Source organism: Pecten maximus, chromosome 18, assembly GCF_902652985.1.
Source record: "Pecten maximus chromosome 18, xPecMax1.1, whole genome shotgun sequence".
Lineage (NCBI taxonomy): Eukaryota > Metazoa > Mollusca > Bivalvia > Pectinida > Pectinidae > Pecten > Pecten maximus.
Genome location: NC_047032.1, coordinates 27,339,135 through 27,357,902, shown reverse-complemented (window position 1 = coordinate 27,357,902; position 18,768 = coordinate 27,339,135). Strand labels below are relative to the sequence as shown.

The 18,768-nt window shown below is 38.6% G+C and overlaps 1 protein-coding gene across 3 annotated transcripts in view; it reads left to right on the top strand.

Annotated features, from left to right (window-relative positions):
* LOC117316104 overlaps positions 1 to 18,768 on the top strand; it is an 84,515-nt gene that overhangs the window by 18,722 nt on the left and 47,025 nt on the right. For 2 of the 3 annotated variants that reach the window (XM_033870595.1, XM_033870593.1), the window contains exon 5: positions 12,390 to 12,680. In XM_033870595.1, coding sequence (XP_033726486.1) covers positions 12,390 to 12,680 — 291 coding nt within the window. Of the gene's footprint in view, positions 1 to 11,829; positions 11,906 to 12,389; positions 12,681 to 18,768 lie in introns of those variants that run through there. The other variant, XM_033870596.1, reaches the window with a different exon arrangement.

Below are 18,768 nucleotides of genomic sequence, written 5' to 3'. Positions count from 1 at the left end.
AAAACAGAATATTATATATATTGTGACATGTTATATACGGCCCGTTATAATAGAAAATTAATGAAATGTTACAAGTTGTTTACGGCCCGTTATATTAGAAATTTAGTGATATGTTACATATTGTATACGGCCCGTTATAATAGAATATTGCTCAAATTTTACATGTTATATACAGGCTGTTAAAACAGAACATAATATAATTGTGACATGTTGTGTATGGCCCGTTATAATAGAAAATTAGTAAGAAGTTACATGTTATATATCGCCCGTTAAAATAGAACATTATTCAAATGCCATATGCCATATGCAGTCCATTATAAAAGAAAATTAGTAAGAAGTTACATGTTATATACAGTCCGTTAACACAGAACATTATATAATTGTGACATGTTATATACTTGCCGTTATAACACTAAATAGAACGTTATATAAATGTTACATGTTATATATGGTCTGTTTTAATAGACATTTAGTGAGATGTTACATGTTTTATACGGCCCGTTATAATAGAATATTGCTCAAATGTTACATATGATTTACGGCCAGTTAATACACATTTAGTGGGAGGTTACATGTTATATACGGTCCGTTAAAACAGAACATTATATAATTGTGACATGTTGTATACGGCCCGTTATAATAGAACATTATAGCAAATGTTACATTTGCATTATCGTTGTCTTATTCGTATTAATTGCAGACACGTGTTTACATTTGTTTATATATATTTCCTAAATAGCGGTCTGATTCCGTTGAACCTGTGATATCACGATCTTGTATTGCTAATGTATATGTCTTTGTATATGTTGTAAAATCAGATTGGCTGAAACGCCAAAGGAATAAATGAATTAAATTTACCTACAGTTAAGGATCCACTTCTTGCCATTGGGAGTCCTTTTATATAATCATTATCAAAACAAACTGCCCTACAGGTAAATTCAACATGTTAGAGTTTAGAGATACACCTGTTAATTAAGATGTGGTATTTACCGGGCTATTATCTTAACACGCCTCTGTGACCGCGGCTTGCCGGTCCCTGGCCTTTGTGGTGTTGGCCACTCGTCGGTTATAAAACGGACTCGGATGTATCTCAGTCCGTGTTTCTACGTGTAGATATTCATATAACGTTATCATGACCAGTCCTAGGACAGGACTTTTTTATTGTTTATTCCACAGATCAACCGATTCCCGTCTCTGATATCGAAGGTGCATTGAGACTTTCCTATCTCCAATAATTTAGCTCGAGCTCTCCAACAAATGAAATGTAACCCAAAACCGATGAGTGGATGAGTCGGAACAGAATATCACAAATCGTGCAACATCGTTGCCTAAAATATTAGCATCTCTAGAATAAACTTTTAATAGACTATTAATGCAATGACTCAAATACGGTCTCTGGGCGAACCTCACACGTGAGGTCACTGTGCGGAACATATCCCTATATAGGCTATTAGAACCGGTAGATAATCAGTTTTGACGGTATGTATCGATACAGTTTTTTTTGATAATGTTTCTCAATATTTATTTAACGGGTTTTACGTCTGCTATTACAGCTGACGACAAAACATGTGCACGTACGCTGACTTGTCGATCATTCTCACCAACCAATCGAATTAACGGACGCCTTTCTACAGTGTTTGATTGACAGAGTCAGAGATCACTGGAGTATAACAAGCTTTAGTGTCTTGTCAATCATTCTCACTAACCAATGAAACTCACGGATGCCGTCAGATACCCCGTTTGATTGACAGACAGCTAAAATAGAATCATCTGCGTGTGACGAGCTGCCGAGAAAATCAGCGGTTATGGCTGCCATGTTTATGCAAAACACCGCATAAAAAGTGTTTCATTCAATGAGTAATTTATGACTTAAAATATGATTGAATACAAATCATTGAAATCACAGTGGTGATAGAAACAGAAACCATAATTGGACCTGAATGCAAAGCACTCAATATACATGATAAATATAAAGACATTAAATGGTTATCATAAATCGGTACATTTAGGGAATGTATATAAACATTGTACATGTAAATTATATTGCAGAAAGGGTCGTAGTAATGATTTAATTACATTCTGAATCCATTCTGCTTTTGATGCAATAATGTAATGTTTAATTCATTTTTGTGTTTTCCGTTTAGATACCACATTAACGATATTACATGTATACAAGATACCCAGATAGGCAGGTATTTACAGCTCTTTTGTGTGTACACTTTAGAATAGATATACGACTAGTTGTCACAACATTCGATATTCCGCATATTTTAATATGGTCGGAGTCTGATAACATGATAACACCGATGTTTAAAAGATAACGGAATAAGGATTCAAAAGTTTAGATATTTTGATGAGATTTGGTAAAGCTGTTCTTATGTCGCAGTGGTATTTTCTATTTTCCCAATTCAATGTCGTGTAATGAATGCAATATTTCTAAAATAAATGAATATTTTTTAAAAACGTGAATACGTCAATGGAGAATGCTGGATGGATGAAACAGCTTATGTTAAGTTACATTAAATATTAACAGTGCTTAATATATTGCGATTGTTTTTTAATGTTTATAATATGGTCATAATAACGCTATTGATGGACCAAGGGTCTAAAGCTTTAAATAAAACTTGAAATGTTCTTCAATTTCATCCGAATCATAAAGGCTTATCTACACCGCCAACATGGAACCATGCATAATTCTGATAAACGATACCGATACCACTACCGCTACCGAAAGACGAAGGGATATAACTCGTGTAGATCAGAAATGAACAGCAAACGACTTGTACCCACTGTATATCGCGGATCAACATGGACCACGGGCTTAAAAATGAAATGCATGTCCACCACGTATCGTGGATCGTCGTGGAACACGGTGTCTCGAGTTGAACTATGCCCACCACTAATCGCGGATCGTCACATACCGTGATGCCGAGTGGATACCGTATCAGTCAGCTGATGTCCACGATATATGACGGAACGTCGCAGAATGCCATATCCGGTGGGCGAGTGGGGTCCGCGCTGCCCATGTCCGTGACGGACGCGTGGAAACCGCAAAGTCCACGTAAGCTGTAGTGTATTCTAATCCCCTTTTGTCCGTCCGTGAACAATTTACATTTTCGACTTCTTCTCCAAAACCCCTAAACCAAATTCAATGAAATTTGGCAGGAAGCTTCTATGGCTAAAAGTCAACCAAAATTGTGAATCATATGGTCCCCACCCCCAAGGGGCCTGAGGGGCGGGGCTAAAAACGGTCAAATTGACTAAAACTTCAAAAATCTTCTTCTCTACTCTCAGTTATAGTGGAATCAAACACTCTTCATAGATGGAAGGGTCTTAAGGTGCTTTACCAAAATTGTAAATTTCATGACCCAGGGGTCTCAGGTTTGCCCCTGTGGAGGGGGTAAACTTTACTATAGTTTATATAGGGAAATCACGTTTTTGACTATAATTTGTTGGATTTCTATTGGAATTCATTCTAACTTGGTTAACGTTATCAGTATGGGATAACAGATTGATGGTATGCACATGTTGGCCCTGACTGACCCCCAGGGGCTAATGGGCGGGGCTAAATAGGGTCAAATTGACTAAAACTTCAAAAATCTTCTTCTCTACTCTCAGATATAGTGGAATCAAACACTCTTCATAGATGGAAGGGTCTTAAGGTGCTTTTCCTAAATTGTGAATTTCCTGACCCTGGGGTCTCAGGCTTGCCCCTGTGGAGGGGGTAAACTTTACTATAGTTTATATAGGGAAATCACATTTTTGACTATTATTTGTTGGATTTCTATTGGAATTCATTCTAACTTTCTTAACATTATCAGCTTGTGATGGCAGTTTGATGGTTTACACATGTTGGCCCTGACTGACCCCCAGGGGCTGATGGGCGGGGCTAAAAAGGGTCAAATTGACTGAAATTTCAAAAATCTTCTTCTCTAATCTCAGATATGATGGAATCAAATACTCTTCATAGATTGAAGGGTCTTAAGGTGCTTTACCAAAATTGTGAATTTCCTGACCCTGGGGTCTCATATTTGCCCCTGTGGAGGGGGTAAAATTTACTATAGTTTATATAGGGAAATCTCATTTTTGACTATTATTTGTTGGATTTCTATTGGAATTCATTCTAATTTGGTTAACATTATCAGCTTTGGATGGCAGTTTGATGGTATGCACATGTTGACCCTGACTGACCCCCAGGGGCTGATGGGCGGGGCTAAAAAGGGTCAAATAAACTGAAATTTCAAAGATCTTCTTCTCAAGACCCAATTAAGACAGAATCAAATACTCTTCATAGGTGGAAGGGTCTTATAGTGCTTTACTAATGTAATGAACTTCATGACCCTGGGGTCACAAGTTTGCCCCTGGGGAGGGGGTAGATTTTACTATAGTTTATATAGGGAAATCACATTTTTGACTATTATTTGTTTGATTTCTATCGGAATTCATTCTAACTTTGTTAACATTATCAGCATTGGATGACAGCTTAATGGTATACACCTGTTGGCCCTGACTGACCCCTAGGGGCTGGGTCAATTAAATTAACTGAAATATTCAAATCTCAGGTGACCGTTGGGCCTCTTGTTTAGAATGACAGCTGTAATGTGATGGCTAAATTTGTACAAATAAGATTAGTGAATTCGTGATAGTACCCCTGGATTTATGTTTGTATCCCTCCAATTTTCAGACAGGATGAACTAATGTAAATGTACCGTGATACGTATCGTACCATGAGACAAGTATCGTGATACGTATCGTATCGTGAGGGAAGCGTATCATTGCAGCACGACTTGTCAATCGTTAAAAAAAAAATACCGTAGATGAGGGAGGGTGGTATTTTTGGATCATTTTATTGGATACAAAACAGATGATGGCGAAAAAAATATTTTTCATTCACATCAAAGTGAAATATTTTGATGAATGCTTTAAAACAACTTCTGTATTCATTAATTTCAACAAGAAACAGCAAAATTTGCACGAAAATGAAACATGGCATTGTTTCAGTTTGTCAGGAAACATCGACGTCCAAATCGCCATGGACCATCCTTTATCATAATGTATGGTTCTTCCATTGTACAAGCTTCTGAAAATCATTTTTAGGTCATCTGACCCGAGGGGTCAGGATGACCTATAGTCATCATGCTTCGTCCGTCGTCGTGCGCCGTGCGCCGTGCGCTGTGCGTAAACTTTTCACATTTCAAACTTCTTCTCAAGTTCCATCAGTGGGATTGAGTTGAAACTTGCCTGAAATGATGCTGGGATGGTCCTGACCAAGTGTTGTTATTTTTCGGGTCAGTCTGAAATCCAAGATGGCCGCCACAGCCGCCATTTTGAAAACACATTTGAAACTTCTTCTCAAGTTCCACTGGTGAGATTGAGCTGAAACTTGCCTGAAATGATCCTGGGATGGTCCTGAGGAAGTGTTGTTATTTTTCAGGTCGGTCAGAAATCCAAGATGGCCGCCATGGCAACCATCTTGAAAAACACATTTTAAACTTCTTCTCAAGTTCCACCAATGCTGTTGAGCTGAAACTTGCCTGAAATGTTCCTGAGATGATCCCGACCAAGTGTTGTTTCTTTTAGATTGGTCTGAAATCCAAGATGGCCGCCATATCCGCCATCTTAAAAAACACATTTTAAACTTCTTCCCCAGTTCCACTGGTGCCATTGAGCTGGAAATTGGTGAGGATGTTAAGGAAGGAGAGCCAACAAAGTGTTGTTATTTTTTGGCCCCGTAAAAACTTCGACATGGCAGCCATGGCGGCCATTTTGTAAAATGATTGCGCAATCATGGTTCTTTTAAACAACACCTATTTAAAACTTCTTCTCAAATTCCACCAGTGGGATTCAGCTCTTACTTACCAGAAATGATCCTGAGTTGGTCCTGAGGAAGTGTTGTTATTTTTCGGGTCGGTCAGAAATCCAAGATGGCCGCCATGGCAACCATCTTGAAAAACACATTTTAAACTTCTTCTCAAGTTCCACCAATGCTGTTGAGCTGAAACTTGCCTGAAATGTTCCTGAGATGATCCCGACCAAGTGTTGTTTCTTTTAGATTGGTCTGAAATCCAAGATGGCCGCCATATCCGCCATCTTAAAAAACACATTTTAAACTTCTTCCCCAGTTCCACTGGTGCCATTGAGCTGGAAATTGGTGAGGATGTTAAGGAAGGAGAGCCAACAAAGTGTTGTTATTTTTTGGCCCCGTAAAAACTTCGACATGGCAGCCATGGCGGCCATTTTGTAAAATGATTGCGCAATCATGGTTCTTTTAAACAACACCTATTTAAAACTTCTTCTCAAATTCCACCAGTGGGATTCAGCTCTTACTTACCAGAAATGATCCTGAGTTGGTCCTGAGGAAGTGTTGTTATTTTTCGGGTCGGTCAGAAATCCAAGATGGCCGCCATGGCAACCATCTTGAAAAACACATTTTAAACTTCTTCTCCAGTTCCACTGGTGCCATTGAGCTGGAAATTGGTGAGGATGTTAAGGAAGGAGAGCCAACAAAGTGTTGTTTTTTTTCGACCCCGTAAAAAACTTTGACATGGCAGCCATGGCGGCCATTTTGAAAAGTGATTGCGCAATCATGGTTCTTCTAAACAACACCTATTTAAAACTTCTTCTCAAATTCCATCAGTGGGATTGAGCTGCAACTTGCCTGAAATGATGCTGGGATGGTCCTGACCAAGTGTTGTTATTTTTCGGGTCGGTCAGAAATCCAAGATGGCCGCCATGGCAACCATCTTGAAAAACACATTTTAAACTTCTTCTCCAGTTCCACTGGTGCCATTGAGCTGGAAATTGGTGAGGATGTTAAGGAAGGAAAGCCAACAAAGTGTTGTTATTTTTCGACCCCGTAAAAACTTTGACATGGCAGCCATGGCGGCCATTTTGTAAAGTGATTGCGCAATCATGGTTCTTCTAAACAACCCCTATTTAAAACTTCTTCTCAAATTCCATCAGTGGGATTGAGCTGCAACTTGCCTGAAATGATGCTGGGATGGTCCTGACCAAGTGTTGTTATTTTTCGGGTCAGTCCGAAATCCAAGATGGCCGCCATAGCCGCCATTTTGAAAACACATTTTAAATTTCCTCTCAAGTTCCACCAGAGCTGTTGGGCTGAAACTTGCCAGAAATGATCCTGAGATGATCCCGACCAAGTGTTGTTATTTTTCGGGTCGGTCCGAAATCCAAGATGGCCACCATAGCCGCCATCTTGAAAAACACATTTTAAACTTCTTCTCAAGTTCCACCAGTGCTATTGAGCTGAAACTTGCCTGAAATGATCCTGAGATGATCCCAACCAAATGTTGTTATTTTTCGGGTCGGTCCGAAATCAAAGATGGCCGCCATAGCCACCATCTTGATAAACATATTTTAAACTTCTTCTCAAGTTCCACCAGTGCTATTGAGCTGAAACTTGCCTGAAATGATCCTGATATGATCCCGACCAAGTGTTGTTATTTTTCGGGTCGGTCCGAAATCCAAGATGGCCGCCATAGCCGCCATCTTGAAAACACATTTTAAACTTCTTCTCAAGTTCCACCAGTGCTGTTGAGCTGAAACTTGCCTGTAATGATTCTGATATGATCCCGACCAAGTGTTGTTATTTTTCGGGTCGGTCCGAAATCCAAGATGGCCGCCAAAGCCGCCATCTTGAAAAACACATTTTAAACTTCTTCTCAAGTTCCACCAATGCTATTGAGCTGAAACTTGCCTGTAATGATTCTGATATGATCCCGACCAAGTGTTGTTATTTTCCGAGTCGGTCCGAAATCCAAGATGGCCGCCATCTTGAAAAACACATTTTAAACTCCTCTCAAGTTTCACCAATGCTATTGAGCTGAAACTTGCCTGTAATGATTCTGATATGATCCCGACCAAGTGTTGTTATTTTTCGGGTCGGTCCGAAATCCAAGATGGCCGCCATAGCCGCCATCTTGAAAAACACATTTTAAACTACTTCTCAAGTTCCACCAATGCTATTGAGCTGAAACTTGCCTGTAATGATTCTGATATGATCCCGACCAAGTGTTGTTATTTTTCGGGTCGGTCCGAAATCCAAGATGGCCGCCATAGCCGCCATCTTGAAAAACACATTTTAAACTTCTTCTCAAGTTTCACCAGTGCTGTTGGGCTGAAACTTGCCTGAAATGTTCCTGAGATGATCCCGACCAAGTGCTGTTTCTTTTAGATTGGTCTGAAATCCAAGATGGCCGCCATAGCCGCCATCTTGAAAAACACATTTTAAACTTCTTCTCAAGTTCCACCGATGCTATTGAGCTGAAACTTGCCTGTAATGATTCTGATATGATCCCGACCAAGTGTTGTTATTTTCCGAGTCGGTCCGAAATCCAAGATGGCCGCCATCTTGAAAAACACATTTTAAACTTCTTCTCAAGTTTCACCAATGCTATTGAGCTGAAACTTGCCTGTAATGATTCTGATATGATCCCGACCAAGTGTTGTTATTTTTCGGGTCGGTCCGAAATCCAAGATGGCCGCCATAGCCGCCATCTTGAAAAACACATTTTAAACTTCTTCTCAAGTTCCACCAATGCTATTGAGCTGAAACTTGCCTGTAATGATTCTGATATGATCCCGACCAAGTGTTGTTATTTTTCGGGTCGGTCCGAAATCCAAGATGGCCGCCCTAGCCGCCATCTTGAAAAACACATTTTAAACTTCTTCTCAAGTTTCACCAGTGCTGTTGGGCTGAAACTTGCCTGAAATGTTCCTGAGATGATCCCGACCAAGTGCTGTTTCTTTTAGATTGGTCTGAAATCCAAGATGGCCGCCATAGCCGCCATCTTGAAAAACACATTTTAAACTTCTTCTCAAGTTCCACCGATGCTATTGAGCTGAAACTTGCCTGTAATGATTCTGATATGATCCCGACCAAGTGTTGTTATTTTTCGGGTCGTTCCAAAATCCAAGATGGCCGCCATAGCCGCCATCTTGAAAAACATATTTTAAACTTCTTCTCAAGTTCCACCAATGCTGTTGAGCTGAAACTTGCCTGTAATGATTCTGATATGATCCCGACCAAGTGTTGTTATTTTTCGGGTCGGTCCGAAATCCAAGATGGCCGCCATAGCCGCCATCTTGAAAAACACATTTTAAACTACTTCTCAAGTTTCACCAGTGCTGTTGGGCTGAAACTTGCCTGAAATGTTCCTGAGATGATCCCGACCAAGTGTTGTTTCTTTAGGATTGGTCTGAAATCCAAGATGGCCGCCATATCCGCCATCTTAAAAAACACATTTTAAACTTCTTCCCCAGTTCCACTGGTGCCATTGAGCTGGAAATTGGTGAGGAAGTTAAGGAAGGAGGGCCAACAAAGTGTTGTTAATTTTTCGGCTTCGTAAAAACTTTGACATGGCAGCAATGGCGGCCATTTTGTAACATGATTGCGCAATCATGGTTTTCCTGAACAACACCTATTTCAAACTTCTTCTCAAATTCCACCGGTGGGATTCAGCTGTAACTTACCAGAAATTATCCTTAGATGGTCCAGACCAAGTGTTATTATTTATTGGGCCGGTCAGAAATCCAAGATGGCCACCATGGCCAACAGTGCCACTATATACTTGCTACAGAGAATGCATACTACAATAATATAAGGGTTTTAATTTAGAGTCAGATGACCGTTAAGGCCCCTGGGCCTCTTGTTTTGGATGCGGGCGGGCCTGAGAAATAATTTTTTTATGGCCCAAATTGGTTAATTTTTGAGATACAATTCAACCTCATCATTTAGAAATCTTTAAAATTCAAGGGTGCTGATATATCTCCTTTCCACCCATGGAATAAAACAATCTTCCCCTACCTTGAGGGTGTGATGGAGAAATCTCCAACGATGATATTCTAGGAATTCTAGGAGTTCATGAATAAAAACAAATCTATGAACAATGGGAGAATGTATCAAGAAAGACTGTACACACCACATACATTATCCTGTTGTCTGTTCAAGATCAAAGAAATCCTGCTGTTGGCAAGATTTGTTTGAAGTGTATAGCTCCTCGTTTGTCAAATGACAGAAACTATCCTTGTAATTGGTTATATTTTCATGCCTGAAACCAATCCAATGGCTTACCTATCAACAAGGAGATCTTGGTTTTTGCTATGGGATATTCCAAAACTGCAGAGAAAATATTTTCAGAGCAAAACTCTGGCCTTGGATTTTAAGGATGCCATTATTTGTCTTTATTTTGTAACAGATATTGATATTCACAACATTTTGAAGAAAAGATGTTCACAATTGCAGCGAAAGATCCAGGGCACTGGATTGTTAAAATCCCCCCAAATTTACGTTTGGCCCCCACTTGCAGAAAATATGTGAGGGCCAATTCACATACAATTACTCGTGTGACCCGCATATGTATCAACGTAACGCGGGTACAAGATGTGTTTAATAATATTTGTAAACATATTTTATAATTCAATTGATCTAGATACCCTATAACCCAATGTCAAGTGGCAAAGTCACCAGTAAATTGGTATTTTTAGCTCACCTGAGGGCAGGGCAGGGCCAAAAGGGGTAAATTTGGCTAAATTCCTAAAAACAATTAGTTGTCTGGAAGAAAGCGATGAATATCTATCATATTTGACTGGTAGCATCCCTAGGGGTGGGGATTCAAAATCTATAAATGGTCCAGCTGACCCCCAGGGGCAGGGCTCAAAGTGGATATTTTTGCCAGGTGGCCTATTTGCCTACCAAGTCATAAAATCTAGGTGCCAATTGGAAAAGTACATGTAAGTTGCCTGGCCTAGCTGTCTTAAATTAAAAACAAAAAACTTTCAACTCTTCAAATCAGTGTAACATCTCTCTGTAACTTTTTCGATGTTGACTGTCATTTTAGCATTGACTGCACCCTTTGAAAGATTGAACCAAATTGAAAATTTACACAATTATTTTAGTGGCCATGCAGGAGCCTTATAGGTCAATAACTGGTTGCCAATGGTGAATTTAAGGCACTATGGCCACTAAAATAGGCGTCACATTGGGCCCTGAGGGGGCTGAGGGGTGAGTCTAAAGGGGTCAATTTGGCTAAAGATATATAAACAACTTCTCTAAAACTAAGGCATGTACACCACTCATATTTGATTGGTTGCATCCTTATGGGGTAGAGATTCAAAATTGTACAAATGGTGGGGCTGACCCCGTGGGGGCCTAAGGGGTGGGGGGCCAAAAGGGGTCCATTTGGCAATATTGATATTAATGACTTCCTCTCTGGAACTAAGCGATGTATGACATTGATGATTTCAGTGGTAACATATATATACAAATAATGGGGCTGACACACCCTCTCACCTTTCCCCACCATTGTAGACTTATTTCTTTTGTTTTATCTTTGAAACCATTCAGATCCCCACCCAATAATCATATATAGCCTTGCTGGCCATCAAGAGATGAACACAATCCTGATGTAGAAATAGCGGGTCTTTCCCCACCCCAAGGGACTTATAGTTTCGTTAAATACAATCACGTTGAATCTTGACTTTTTTTCTGGGTTATATCTTTGAAACAGTTGAGATCCCCACAATATAATCATACATCATAAAGCTATTAGCAAATGGAACATACACATTTTTTTGATGTTTGCTCAAATAAACCAGGTGAGCAATACAGTTTGTTTTATTGTTTTATTCTGCTATTTTAATTGGGAAGTTTTTAACTGAACTATAATGACCTTTGGTATATTCATACACTGAGGTTATTTATGTTACTGGGTATGTAATGGAAAACGAAAGTAGATCTTTAAGCAGGAAATAGAAAGTGAAAGTAGACCTGGTCTGGCAGAATTCCTGGTAAAATTGTACAGATATTAGTAGAATACAGGTGAGCTGAGAAGGTCGGGTTACATTCCAATTTCTGACTTGGAAGAGTGAAGATCAGGTAACACTGGTAGGTTTATACTGTAGAATTATATAACATATACATAGGGTACAGTGTGGGCCTGAATAATCTGCCATTGCTGGTGTTGGTGGATTGACAGGGCTACGGTACACTTCACATATTATCACAGTGGTGATAAGGAGCCTGACAGCACACTGTAGGAAAGTTCAATTTACAGGTAACTGACTATAGTTTAGTTAGCGGTCTGGTTGTTGTAGATATATGCACAATACATGCACTAGGGAGTTTGCTTTATTGAGCAGTGAAAACAGCAGTCTGACAGACTAGTGCTGTGTCTGGTATAGGATATATATACTATAGCTGAGCATATTGTACTTGGGGTAATATGTAGAAAATATCCTGAATCTCTTGGTAACGAACACCCTACACATCACAGGTAGACTAGTTTATGGAGAAGGAGTTACTTTGAAGATCTTAAGTTTGATCCAATGTCATTTGAACTAAAGCATTTTCATTAATTTATGTGTTGTAGCCTCTGAAAAGAAGACCTGCCCCTCAGTCATTTGTACCACGTCCATTATATCCACGAAATTCACGCCCTCCAAATCGGTACCAGAATACAAACAGTATGCATCCATACAGTTCTCCAAAGCCTTCCTATAAGTCGTCTTCCTACTCCCCCCCGAAACAGTCCTTTAGTGGTCTCCAAGTCCGTTTGTCTGACACGCCAAACCAGATCAACAAACAACGCTCTGTCACCTTCGAGGAGATTGGACAAAAGACATTCAGACGGGCTTTGGATGAGGCTAACCATGATAGAACGGTAAGTATTTTACTGTCGATATGATATTGTTCATGTAAAAAAATACCCACCAACCAAATCATCATTCTCTTCTTAGAATGAATGTGACGGATTCGTGCTGTTATTTAAAGTCTAGAATCATTTTTATGCAAAATTATGGATGTAATTCTAGCAGTATTTCAAATTTGCAATATTCACCTTTGCAATATAAAGTATTTGTTTATTTTGTTAAAAGAGAATTAAGAAAACTCCATCATCCACAGGAAACACATGTCCAACCATTAGTTAGGAAAAAGCTAGGTATTAATGAGGTGGTGAAACCAGCAAACAAACAAATGATCCATCTCTTTTGCATTTCGAAAGGTTATATTGATTACAGAAAAGATAATGATAGAAAATGAAACGTAATGAAAGCGGAGGAGCATCAAACAGTAGACCAGAGGTTTACATCAGAATTAAAGCGTTCTGCAAAGTGTACACAGCAGGTTCAATAACCAATACACATTGTATTATATTTCCACTTGATTCAGACTCAATGAACCTACCACAGTTAACTCGAGTCATTTTTCAATGAACTATATCAAGTCCGGCGTAGGAATACATTTGTTGAGCTTGGACTATATATTTTTTAATTCCTTTTCAAAAGTGATCATATTTATATGAAATAAATTCCTTTAAACATAATATTTGTTTTAATTCGCTATTAAGTTTGTTCACGAAAGAAATCCTAAAAGTATTTACCATATGTAGACGAAGAGTGATGACGTACATGTTGGTAAGTTATGTGGTAGACTTGCACAAGTCCCTATTTGTCAAAGGCTTCGCAGTTCATAAAATTTGTCTCAAGACCTATTGAGGTTTATACCCCCATACACCTCAACATAACATTATTCAATCCTTAATTGTTTTCTGAGCAGAATGAATTACTATCAGTTGACTTAAATTTCCCTTTGTTTTCTTTGCCGTTTTATCCTGAACTGTTTTCTGATATCTTGTAAGATATCAAAGCCATATTCAGGTGTCATCATGAGTCTGATGATTTTTACATCTTCAAGTATTTTATATTTGTGTAGGAAGAACGGCAACCATTTGGATCACGTTTTGATGTCCCACCACGATTCAGGAAATTACAGCAAGCAGAGAGTAGCCGACCAACTTTAATTAGTAAGTCTTGAATATATCAGGAAGAGCAAAAGTTTCTTTTGAGCTTTTAAATGTAAGATATTAGATATATATTTGACGATTTGTTCTATACTCTCTTAATACACCATTCACAAAATAGTTAATCTGGGAAAGAGGATGAACGCACTTAATTGAAAGCCATAAAACTGTTTCTTACCCCATTGATTTGAAGTCTCTTTAACCAATAACCTTTGTTCCACTGAAAAAACACCCCTTTACCCCATAACAAATCGGGGTTCATCAGGCGATCTGACCTTTAGTCTGCTAGCTATCAGAACTGAAATGTTTTAAAACATTGAAATTATAAATCTGACTCTGGAATTGACCAGTAATCATCTTATATCTTATCTATATATATACTTAGTCTATTTTGTGTTTACAGAAGGTCCACCTAAAAAGACTTCACCAAAACGGCTGGACAAAACAGAATTTGACACAGGTCAGTTACTGGGAACGATAGTGACCGTAATTACTGTGAAGAAAAATATGATTGTGATATTGATAATAGCCCTTTTAGGCAGGGGTAGAAATAAGAAATAGCGTTTTCTGGCCCTGCTGTATATGGAGTGGCCTTTGGCATTAGTAGTCCGATACCTGCGGGGGAGCAGTAGGCAGCAAATATAGAAGCCTTTCAGTGCATGCTGGCAAATTTTGAGCTTGAAACTGAGTAAAATGCAGCAGTAATCAAGAATTTTGATTATTACAAGCACTATTGGTGTGTAAGAATAATTGTGCTTTTGGGTTTGAAAAGTGATAAGTTTATTCAAAATTTGAGTTTGAAGCAATAGTTGGCGACATGAAAGACATGCAGAGATTGTTTCCAATAATGTAATGGCAGCTGATGGGTTTCAAAAGTAAATTGAGCAGTCCAATATAAGATCTACTGGCCTTCATCAAACTAAATGGTGCCAGGCTAAGGAGCTTGCAGTTTTCTACTTCATAACCCTATACTGACTGATGTATTAAATTACATATTTTAAGTATGTGGGTGGCAGACGATGAAGTAGAAATTATTTTCATTTAAGTGTTCAGCAATAAAATAGCTTGGGCTTATTAACAAGGAACGTTCTGGGAAATAAGGTACGTAGTTTATTTAACTGATGAACATTTCAACTAAAAGGTATATGGTTGGAGTATAGACTTGAGAGATAATATATTCAGTATATGGCAATTTTCTGGTTCTCTGGTATCTAGGTTATAGGCCTATTTCCCAAAACATAACCCAGATGAAAGGATCCAGAAATTTGTTTCATGCCAAAGTTCCGTACTTTTACCAATGTTAACATAACAGTATAGACATTTTTAGGAAAAAAATTGTGTTCAAAAGAAGCAAAAGCTTTTGATGTCTCAATCAAGAGACGATCGTAAACAGGAACTACTGAATTTCAGGAAGTAATTTAGTTTGCTCTCCCTGGGCTGAGGGAGTAACTATGTGGGCAGTAAAATTCAGGGAATTCATGATTCATGTATTAATTACTTTCATTTTGTTCTTTGAAATTGAAATTTAAAACCAAGTGATCACCTGATGTATAAACATGTATAAACATAGGATAGGTCCATGTGATTCATGTGAAAAGCTTTAAAATATTTAGTTTTGCAAGAAAGGAGTGAGCTGTAAGATAAGAATACACTTTTAAGGATACATCTATGTATTATAACAAGTGTGTTCTATGTTAATCAGTAATGAATGGGCGCCAGTTCTACGAAAGGCTGGAGAGTTATGCACGCCAGAACTTTGATGTTACCTCCCTGGCCATGGAATTCAATACCTTACCGGTGAAGATTGGCGGGTCAAAAGGTTATGTGAGCTCCCTCACCTTCGTTGGCAAGGTGTACGGTAGCGAAGGTATGTATTAACTGTAATTTAGTAGAAAATAGGTATAAATATAAAGGTGATACCTTGTTACAGTAGAGAGGAAGTTTAAAGTGCAAGTTCTTCTCAACAAATGCTTTCACAGCAGCAATGTTCTTTTTTAATGCTTGAACAACTTTCATACCATGTTTCTTATTTCTCAGTTCTCTGAGAAAAAGAAGGCATAGTACAGTACAACTCTGCATGTTAGTCACAGGTTTACTGCCTACATGACTGCCTATTGCTAGGGTTGTCTGTCTAGCTATAGTCAGTGTTGTGCTGGCTTTAGTTAGTCACAGGTTTACTGCCTACATGACGGTGGGGGGGGGGGGGGGGGGGGGGGGGGGGGGGGGTCTTTATATACGTAGGTATTTCACATCTTATTTGAGCATTCAGAAGCATGTCATTAGTCAGCAGTGTATGTCTAATTTGCTAAAGTCTTGTTGGCCTTTCTATTCGCTTTGCAATTTAGATGCACGTCAGTGCCAAGTTCATTTTGTATTTGGTTGCCTCTTGGTACAGGAGATTTGTAGTGACTGAATTTATTGAACACCTTCTAAAAACAATACTCCTTAACTGTCGTCTCAGCGGCAGTGAACCAATGACTTAGGAGGCTGCCCTACCTCAATGAAATTTTGCATATAGGTCAGCTGTCCAGATTGACCACTGCTGTGCCCTGTATCTCAGCGTGTATATACACAACCCCAGGAGTGTTGGGGTATTTTGACTGACTTTTCAGAAAACCAATCTATAGACAACTTTAACCTTTTTTGTAGAAAATCCTTTAATCAAGCACATGATCATTAAAAGCTTTTTAGCCTTATGTAAGATTGAATTCATGAAGAGTTATAACTATATATCACTCCTGGTTGTTTTGTATAAGAATGTTGAATTCTCAAAACTTGATTGTGTTTTACATTTTAGATGCCTTTGAAACTCCTGAGGAAGCAATTTACGCTGTGGCAAGGAAGGTTTGTTTGGACCTTGACTCCAATACGAGTAAGTCATTGATCTGGCAATATGCCCATATCTACTAGTAAACCCACTCATTCTTTTACAGCAGGGGTAATTCTGGGTCATTACTTCGGAGTGTTGGGGAAAGTGGATGGGATTTTCCTATATTATAAAGCACATTCTGAGAATTTAGGGGATTTTCATTGGGTTAAAATCTCTAAATCCTACCGAGGAGTTTTCCATGATCCAGTTCAGTTAAGTTATTTTTTCTTGAGATTGAACATAACTAAAGCTTAAAGCCACATACTCCAAAATAACCTACAATTCTAGTTCCACACATGTATTGATGACAATCCAAGATGCTCATTCTCACTCTCCTAACATTTAAATGATTATTAGATTGGGCACTTGGCCAGGGAATCCTTGCGACATCAGTGTATAAAAATAACTTTTGATCTACGCATTTATTTTTATCGCGAGATTTGTCATGGAGCCGAGAACGAGGCTACAACAACTTACTCTACACATTAACTACACACATGGCTGTTTCTTACATATCGATTATATGTTAACTTGCCTAATAATGCTCTTATTTTAACATACATGTATTAGTAAAATATTATCGTAATAACTGATCAATATAAACAAACATACAACTAAATACTTATTTTTAGAATATAGCAATATGGATACATCAAAACATCGATAAAATTCAGAGCGGTGAACCTGACTATGTTCTAGGAATATGGAACAAGCTAACAAGCTATTTCCTAAGGAAGGCCTGGGGTTTTGCTGATTCCAGTCCCCTTTACGTTTCTTTTAGGCAGAATCTGTTTGCGTTTTTGCAGGCCCACGCTTTCGATGGTCCGCCATTTTGTGTTATGATAGCCCGCCCATTGCATTGTGGGACTAATTTGCACAAAAACTTGGTCCGTCGGACTCTGTTATTATTTTGGGGAATTTCCTGTATACAGTGGAACTTCGTTAACTCGAACTCGGATAACTCGAATACCCCGCTTAACTCGAAGTACCTCGCCGGTCCCGGCCGAATTCTCTCTTTATCTTAGTAAAAAAAACTCGGAAAATTCGAATTCGGATAACTCGAAAAACTCGGATAATACGAAGTAAAAATTTGGTCCCAACAATAAAAATCCTACTTGAAATGTTCGAATAACTCGAAGTATAATTTTCGTCGATCGGTAGCAAACGCCGACATTTTTTAAGAGCTAAATTCCGTTTGTAATACTGAACATATCGGCACTACTAACCTACATGCTATTATAAGTGTTTCATAAATTCATAAAAGAAATTGTCGGTTGAATCTTATAACAACAAGTCTTGGTGATAAAAAGTACTGCTTTACTTACATAAGGTAATTTCCCAAGGCGGTCGCCGATATCAGTACACACGATAGTCAACAACTCATCTACCCGTTCGCTCAAGCGGAACTAATCTCTGACACACCGGTAGATCTACCCGGCTGATGTTTTTACAGGTGTAGAAATGACACAGTTACCGGCGCCTATTAAATCTTTAAACTGCTGAAACAATAGCGTAATTACTGCCGAGGTAAGAGTACAACTTCCTGATATTAGGCCAGTAGAATGCTGGAATAAAGGACTAGACAATTTATTTATATGAATAAACCTAGCCTACTCTGATATTTGAATAAAGAAGTAATCAGCATAGTATCTGTAGAAATGACCTCAACCAACTTCAAAGTTGCTGTAGAGCCAGGTGAGCGATACAGGCCCATTGGGCCTCTTGTTCAATGAACTATATCAAGTCCGGCGTAGGAATACATTTGTTGAGCTTGGACTATATATTTTTTAATTCCTTTTCAAAAGTGATCATATTTATATGAAATAAATTCCTTTAAAAATAATATTTGTTTTAATTCGCTATTAAGTTTGTTCACAAAAGAAATCCTAAAAGTATTTACCATATGTAGACGAAGAGTGATGACGTACATGTTGGTAAGTTATGTGGTAGACTTGCACAAGTCCCTATTTGTCAAAGGCTTCGCAGTTCATAAAATTTGTCTCAAGACCTATTGAGGTTTATACCCCCATACACCTCAACATAACATTATTCAATCCTTAATTGTTTTCTGAGCAGAAT